Consider the following 8142-nt stretch of genomic DNA (forward strand, 5'->3'; position numbering starts at 1 on the left):
AAAAAAAAAAAAGGTGGAGATCTTGAGATTTTTGTAGGGAAAACACTTTAAATTTTCTTGTAGTAGGGAGAAGAGAAATATGCAAGAACTGGAATTTAGACTATTTCGTTAACATGAACTGAATCTAATACATAGTGAATCCTAAGATGAAAATGATTAAAAAGTCAGACTGAGAAGGCAAAATAGGAATTTCAACTTTTTAAAGAGCATTCCGCAAAATGGCTAATCCATAGCTACACAATTAAGAGTTAATTACCTCGAATTCTACATAAAGAGGATTCTGTTATTATTACCCACTTTGAATTCAAAGGTATTCACAGGGCAAGAACTGGACTTGCCTCACAGTTAACCAGCCCTTACCTAGAACAGTGCCTACATAGAAGATTCAAATGCCCTTTTAATGAATAAAAAGCCTACCCATCACAGTCCCTTTCAGTAAAATGACACAGTGCTAGAGTTGAATCATTATTATTAATGGAATAATAAAAGCAGAAAAGGAGAAAAAAAGGATGTTTTCTTTCCATTTTACCATCTGTGCAATACAACGACCTACCCCAGAGGAGTAGACAGCAAATTACCCATATGACAGAAGGCCATTTCACAGCTATATGCAGGAGTGTTGTTTGGAATAATGGGATATATATCATGATTAAACCCAATAAACAAAGCTGTTGCAAAAATCAAAGGAAAATTCCCTTAATATAGCCATATGAGATGCATTAACGCTCCTTTTGAAATAAAAAACAAAAAGCATAAAGCAATCTGAAACAATCTCTTTCCTTTTAATCCTTCAAGAACTCAGTGGATTTAGGGAATTCAGTTTGCTTCTTTATAATTTTTCTTTAATCCCAAATTAACCGTACCTCACTCTCCCATTTGTCTCAAATAACGAGAAGGAGCACAATTAAAAAGACAACAGCTCTTATCCCCTCTTGGTCATGGAATGTTCTAACTCCCTGAAGAGAGGAACCGCTCAAGTAGGGGGAAAAGAAAAAATCGACCCAATACAAATAATGAAGCATCTGCCAGGAAAAGCAGAATTCTACACAGGATAATGTTTGTGCACCCATCATCTTGATTAGTATTACACTGCCTACAGTTAAAATTGACAGACCTGGTTTCATATAACTTTTTAAATCAAGCTCAACCATTTAAGAGTTGTTTCTTTAAATGCAAACGTCTAATGCCAAGATTCTTTCTCACCCACTGTCCTCCACGAAGCATTTTTCCATGCTAAGTCCAGCACATCCTCAAGAGCAGCTCTAGAAGCAGATTCGAACGCCCCTCAATACCGCAAACAAACGTAAACGGCCTTTATACCACACACAAAAGTACAGCAGTGGCTGCAAAGGTGCGGGGAGCTCTGCGTGCTGGTGGCGAGAGCAAGCAAGGAACCCAGGGCGCCGCACGCGGAGCAGACGGAGCCCCGGCCGCTTCGGCCCCAGATGCAACAATGAAGGCATCCTCCCCACGTCTCGCGCTCCTCCGGAAAGCGGCCTCTGCCCGGGCGCCCGCCGGCCGCAGGGAGGGAGCCAGCTCCGGGCCGCGCCCGGCCCGCCTCACCTTATAAACGTCCCCGTAGGTGCCGCTGCCGACCCTCTGGACGAGCTCGTAGTCCTGCTGCGGGTTCCGCCTCAGGATGTCGGCGGCAGGCCGCAGCGGGGCCTCCATCTTCGCTCAGGGCCCGGCCCCCGCCGGCTCTGCCCGCGGCGCCCCGGTTCCCGCTAACGAGGACGAGCGGCGCCGCTGCCCAGCATGGAGCGTCCGCCCGCAGCTCCGCCTGCACGAGGGACGAGCAGAGGCTACAACCCCGAGCGGCCCAGCCCCGTCCCTTCCGCCCGCCGGGGCCGCGACGAGCGGGCCTGGGAGGGTCCACGGCGCCCCGCAGTCCCGTCCCGGGCGCGGCCCTTCCCCCTCCGGCCGCCCGCGACAGCCCAGCCGGTCTCCCCGCCCGCCGGGGCCTGGGGCCGGCCCGGGAGCCGAGGGGGCGGCCCCGCTCTTTGTTGAGCGCCGGGCCCGGCACCTACTCCCTCGCCGGCGCCCGCGCCCCGCTTCCCCGCGCCGCCGGCCGCTCCGGGCTCGCGCCGCCGCCGTCGCCCCGCACGTCCTCTCGCAGGCGGCGGAGGCGCGTACCGTCGCCGCCGCCGCCGCACCACGTCCCCCGCCCGGGGCTGCGTCAGCGGCTGAAGCGTTCCCGGCCAGCGTGGGTCGGCGCCCAGCGGCCCGCCCGAGCGCGCCGGCCGCGGGACCAGAGTGCCGCCCCGAGGCCTGGTCGCGACACGACACTCTCCCGGCCGCAGGCCGCCGCGCCCCCCGACCGGGTGCGCGCTTTCGGGGCGCAGGCCGCGCCAGCCGCTGAGGTCGCGGACGCCCGCGGGCATTCGTGACCCGCCGGGCCCCCGCTGAGCCGCCCCCAGGTTCGTCAGGTAAACTTGCAGGCTGACGGGTAGACGGAGAAGGGTGGGCACGAGGGCGGCGTCTCCGGCGCACCACGGACAAGGTAGGCCGAGGGCACTGGGCCAGAAGTCACCTGGCCGTGGGGTGCCGGGGAGGGGGCGGGGCGTGCCGGCTAAAGCAAGCCGCGGCACACCCTGCTGCGCCTTCCTGTTGTGCAGGGCATTCCCAGGGTGCCGGCTTGAGGCTTCGCCGCACACCTGCACAACCTGTCCTCTGCGGAGTTTTTCCACGACGCTGCTGAGAGCCGGACTTCCTGGGAAGTCTCAGTGGCCTCCATCCCTGCTGGGCACACGCAATGCCTGCCGGGGGGCACTGCTTCTTGAATGAGATCAGCAGTTGTGCAGAAGTTAAAACACAAGCAGAGACCACAACCTGGTGCTGGCTCTACCGCCTCCTCAGTGTGTGACCTGGGACAAGACATCATATTTGGCAATAGCTCAGTATCGTTATCTGCAGCTTGCAGAGCATACGGTTTTGCATCTGACACCCAAGAAAGTGTCTATAAGGCATTGTACAGGATTATAAATAGGGTTATCAAACAGAAGAGGTTATAAAATACTTCACAGTGCGCAGAATATGGAGCAGGAGTTCGAGGAAGTAATTTGGCTGATATTTCACAAGCTGTTTTGCAGTTTCAGTTCCAGTCCTGTTCTGAAGGTAGAAATAAAGTTGCCAGCTTTATGTATACTGGCAAAGATATTCCTAGAGTTCAGTAGAGGTTTTGAACAGAAAAGCCAGATAGGACTCAGCCAATGCGTTTAGTAACTGAAAAAATCACAAAACAGCGAGTTGCAGATGTTGGTTTGTGGTTTTGAGCATCCAATTCAATTCTGTTGTTGGGCAGTATCCTCCTTGTTGGTGATCATTGTAATTAATTGTGTAAAGTAGAAATTAAATTTACACCTTAACAGGACAAGGAATATATGTATTTTCTTGTGCTCCATGCACAAAGGACACTTATTTAGGGAACATAAGTAAGCTCAGACTTACATGCTCTATGGACAAAGCCTATGTGTTTGCTGCATTGAAAAAAATTGTTGAAGAACAGTTCCTTCTTTCAAAGCTTCTTGGCACTTGTTTTGGTGGGCACATACTTTTGGCTTCAATGACTCAAAATCTTTTCAAATGTTCTATTGGTATCCTAGTACTTGTTTACTGTCATAGATTCTTTTTTTCTTCCTTTGACCCTATAAGCATTGATCCTTTCTTTAGTCTGAAATTTATTCTTACTTATTTATACTTGCATTTTTCCAGAGAATTTGAGGCAGCATACAGAAAATACATGCTATACTACAAGGTAAAAATAAGTAAGTGAAGACATAGGTATGCTGTTAAGATTGGATACCGGAACAATGCAGCAAACTGGCCAAAGCAGAGGGTTTCATAGTGTTTTTGAGATCACAATGAAGCAATTGATCAAGAGAGGCATATCTTGTCCTGACACGAAGACTTCAGAGAAATTTACCTCATGAGCCTTCATAAAGTGGAAATTCTGAATTCCTAGCTTGAAGCAAGGATAAATGTTTGATAATCCATCAAGCATGTTATTCTTGAAACACAACGTTTGATATGAACTGGGCAGTAAAAAGTTTGAGGTCATAGGCTTCAACAAGGCTCTGGAGTGCAGATATTTTTATGTTGCCAGCAATGGCAGATCCATATGCTTTGACCATCAACCCAGAGGTGGATAGCATGGAAAAAGTTGAAATTCTACGTGGTGGTTAAAAAATGTGTCTGTTATAATCGTTACTTGTACCACAACTGATGCAAAGAGGAAAACATTTGCTTTATTCCAACTCCAAAAGAATCTTAAGGATTTAAAAAGACTGACCGAGTTCATTTAAACAAGATCAGTGAATTCATAGCTGGTGGGTTAAATATTACGTGCTTGGTAGAGAAATTCAAGTTCAATTTCCATAAAATAAACCTATGCTACATAAATTTAATTTTACATCCTGAAAAATTAAGCACATAGTTTCAATAATAATAAAAAAAATGTGGGGCACCTGGGTGGCTCAGTCGGTTAAGTGTCTGCCTTAGGCTCAGGTGGTGATCTCAGGGTCCTGGGATTGAACCCGGAGAGGGCTCTTTGCTCAGCGGGTAGTCTGCTTCTTCCTCTCCTTCAGTGCTCTCTCAGTGCTTGCTTTCCCTCTGTGCTTGCTCTCGCTCTCTCAAACAAATAAATAAAATCTTTTTAAAAAAATCTTTAAAAATAATGTAATATAATAAAAATAATAATTAAAAAATTGTAGCTAACAGATTTACAAACTACCTAATATTATAACAAGGTATGGAATAAGAATAAATATAGCTTGATAAGCCCTTCATCCCACTCTCAATATCATATACTCTTTGTGTCTTCATAATATCTGACATGTAAATATCTTCCAAATTTTACTCTTATCTGCATAACAACCAAAAGGGTTTGCTCTGTGCTTTGTAGTGTTTTTCCATTCTATCAAGTTTCTTTAGTAAAATGCTAATTATAATCTGTGGCTTCTGATATCAATTTTAGCCAACGCTGAATTTAAAAAAAAATTGGGGACATTAAATTTTTTAACATCTACCTAGGTAAGGTTCACAACTTAATAGCCAAGACAGAAAGGCTAATTAAAACTCTTAAGTGTGACAGAACAGAGCATGAGGACAATAATTTTGTGCATGGAACACATAGGCTTAACCTATGTAATCTCCTGATCAAACTTCCAGCATAAAGTAGTTGCAAAGCGTAACACTGTTGTTGAGTTTATTGCTCCATAGATTTGTTAGATATAAATTAATTAAATTTTGGAAGACATCTGCCGCAGTTATGATTTAGATTTTCAAATAGTTCAACTATTCTATCTTTTATTAATTAGGGTCAGTTGTCTATTGAAGTCAGAACCATGTTTTCGAAGTATAGAAGGGTTCTGTTTTGCTCTGGACGGCAGTACAACATGTATCTCACTCACAATCTGTATCTGGTCATTATGACGGGAGTTTTAAAAAAGAAGAATGGGGGGTGCCTGGCTGGCTCAGTCAGTGCAGCTTGCAACTCTTGATCTCGGGGTTGTAGGTTTGAGCCCCACTTGGGTGCAGAAATTACTTAAAAATAAAATATTTTTAAAATATATGAATAAATATAATTTTAAAAAATTAGAAGAGTTGAGGAAGGCAATGTACATTCTTTTTTATCCAGCTTGAAATGATCCTCTGATATGTTAAAATGGTATTCTTATTAACCCTGATTCCCAGGGTATATTTTAGATTTTTATGAGGACTGGTAGCAGGGTTCCTGTCTTTGGTTCATAACTTGGTCTTGTCTGCGAATTCAGTAGCTAAGAAAAAATGTAAGTTATAAATAATCGTATGTTGTTCCTTGTTGATTTCCTCACAGTATCAGAAGTATAACATTCAGAAGGGATGCTTAAAGTTTGCTTGCACCTCATATAAACTAGTGTTCCAAGAAGCCCTAAGGTACAGAAGAGACTACCTTGCCTGACTGTGGCCCTATCCTACAGCTGTATCACTCTTAAAGGATTCTAACTAGCTCTCTTTTTCCTTGCCCCTTTAAGACGAGTATGATAATGGTATTCCACCGTTGCTAGTCTCACGGTGTTTCACTATCCTTTATTGGTTCCTTTAACCCTGTCCTCATTTTTATAAATAGTCCTTTCATTAGATTCTCTTTCCGTGCTGTATCTTTCTTGCCAGAACCCTGATTGATAGTTACAGAAATTGGAAGAAGCCTCAGGAAGGAAATCCTTGCTTTGTGGGATGGTATTACTCACATAATCTGATGATTACCTGTATACACTTTTTGCCATGGAAAATGAAACAATGGCATCACAATTACTGAAATAACCATCAGTAGTGGCAAGAGATGGAGTGCTGATGGAGGGTGCATCGTTGGAAGACCAATTTCTTACACTTAGCTGCTTTGATAGTGATGATTACTAAAATCACAGTGTCATTTGCTCTGATTGCCTCTGAGAGAATACATGGGAAAAAAGACAAATGGCCTGAATCCCAAACTTAAGGCATGAGTAGAAAATCAAAAAGCTTCTTTGACAGCTTTGAAGAAACATTTCTCGTGTACCTGCAGGGAAGATAATGGCTGAGAATCAAGCCCATGGCCAACAGTAAAGGCTATCGAGTTGCAACATTAATTAAATGTGAGACCTAGATCTGTTATGCTAAGGTAAGAGCCCTAGTAGAGAAGTACTGGGACCCTGCAACAGGGGATGCGGGCATTTGGGTAGATATAAATGAGGCTGAGAACTTCGAGCAAGAGTTACCTTTCAAATAGGTGATGGGCATTAAGGAGTGCACTTGAGCACCAGGTGTTGTATGGAAGTGACGAATCACTATATTGTACACCTGAAACTAATGACACTGTATGTTAACTAATTGGAATTTAAATAAAAACTTTTAAAAAGAGAGAGATTTCAGCATTGCCCTGATGGAGGAGGACAAGACCTGTTCTTGGAGGAGAAAACTTATGCACTGAAGGAATTACAGGATCTTACCAAATACTTACCTGTGACTCAGGTTGACCCGAGCAGCTGGTAGTATTTCTGAATTGGTTACTTGAAGCTGGTAGTCTATATGCTGAGAAGCCAGAACTTCTGGCATACTGTAGAGGAAGGGATCTGAAGGTTCAGGGAAATGGGTATGTTGGACTTGCCCTATTATGTGCATCCTGCTTAGTAATGCTCTATTCATACCATCCCTATACTGGCCCATAAAATTTACCTTTATCAAGGTATTGAGTAAAGGTCCACAGATATCCTTGAAAAATTCTTTGGTGGCTGTCCTAATTGGTTGGAAATGATAACGGAGATGCCACAATGAAATCGGGATCCATGATTTCAGTGGGAATATTGAGATCCTGGTAGAGGCCAAGTAGGACTTAACTGTCAAAGACATGTTCAGCACAATCACCATGATAACCCTCAGGAGGAAGTGATAATCAGGACTGCAAGGATCTTTGATGGTGCTGTATGATCATCAATGTCTAGGAATGAATGAAACAAACAGTCCACTTAAGTGCTACTTGATGTATGTAAGCAGAAAAATTCTAGGTCTGATGAGCAAAAATGTATCTCAAGTCACTGTAATGGCGATTTAATACGTATCACCCGATTCTTAAACTGTTCACAGCTAGTTCACAAGCCTGGAGCCCGTTAATTGAGGGAGAAGCCTCATAGTTGTATTTCCACATGTGGAGTTTTTACTAGAGGAAATCGACATGGCCCTTGGCACCTAGACCGTAGCTACTGACTTGAACCCTAGAATGTAGATTTCAGTTCCCTTCAAAGGAAATAATCAGAAGCAGTTTGCCTTCACGTGACTAGGATAGCACTGTCATTGTCTTACCTCAGGTCTTTGTAAACACTTCAGTGACAATACGGTATCATTCCAGAGGGACTTTGTGTTCTTGATATCCAGTAGAACATCCTGTTACTCTCTTGCCTTGATGATGTGGTGCGAACTGGATAGGTGAACAGGAAGTAGCAGCTGCCCTCTCTTACCTTGATGATGTGGTGCAAACTGGATAGGTGAACAGGAAGTGGCAGCTGCCCTAGATGCCTTAAAAAGACCTTTCTATCAGAGGATGAGAAATAAGCCCAGTTCAGAGACTGTGCAGTAGTAAAATTTCTAACAATCAGTCGAGTTATTGTGCTTCACCGTGCATTGCCCACC

The 8142-nt window shown here is 44.7% G+C and overlaps 1 protein-coding gene across 2 annotated transcripts in view; it reads right to left on the bottom strand.

Annotated features, from left to right (window-relative positions):
• Positions 1 to 1718, bottom strand: part of MAP4K5 (mitogen-activated protein kinase kinase kinase kinase 5) — a 99758-nt gene extending 98040 nt beyond the window's left edge. The window contains exon 1 of one of the 2 annotated variants that reach the window (XM_040620878.1): positions 1564 to 1718. In XM_040620878.1, the coding sequence (XP_040476812.1) occupies positions 1564 to 1671 (108 nt within the window). In that variant the 5' untranslated portion in view covers positions 1672 to 1718. The remainder of the gene's footprint in view (positions 1 to 1563) is intronic. The other variant, XM_040620879.1, reaches the window with a different exon arrangement.
• Between the last annotated feature and the right edge of the window lie 6424 nt (positions 1719 to 8142).

The sequence above is a fragment of the Ursus maritimus genome, unplaced genomic scaffold (genome assembly GCF_017311325.1).
Source record: "Ursus maritimus isolate PB19 unplaced genomic scaffold, ASM1731132v1 scaffold_36, whole genome shotgun sequence".
Taxonomy (NCBI): domain Eukaryota; kingdom Metazoa; phylum Chordata; class Mammalia; order Carnivora; family Ursidae; genus Ursus; species Ursus maritimus.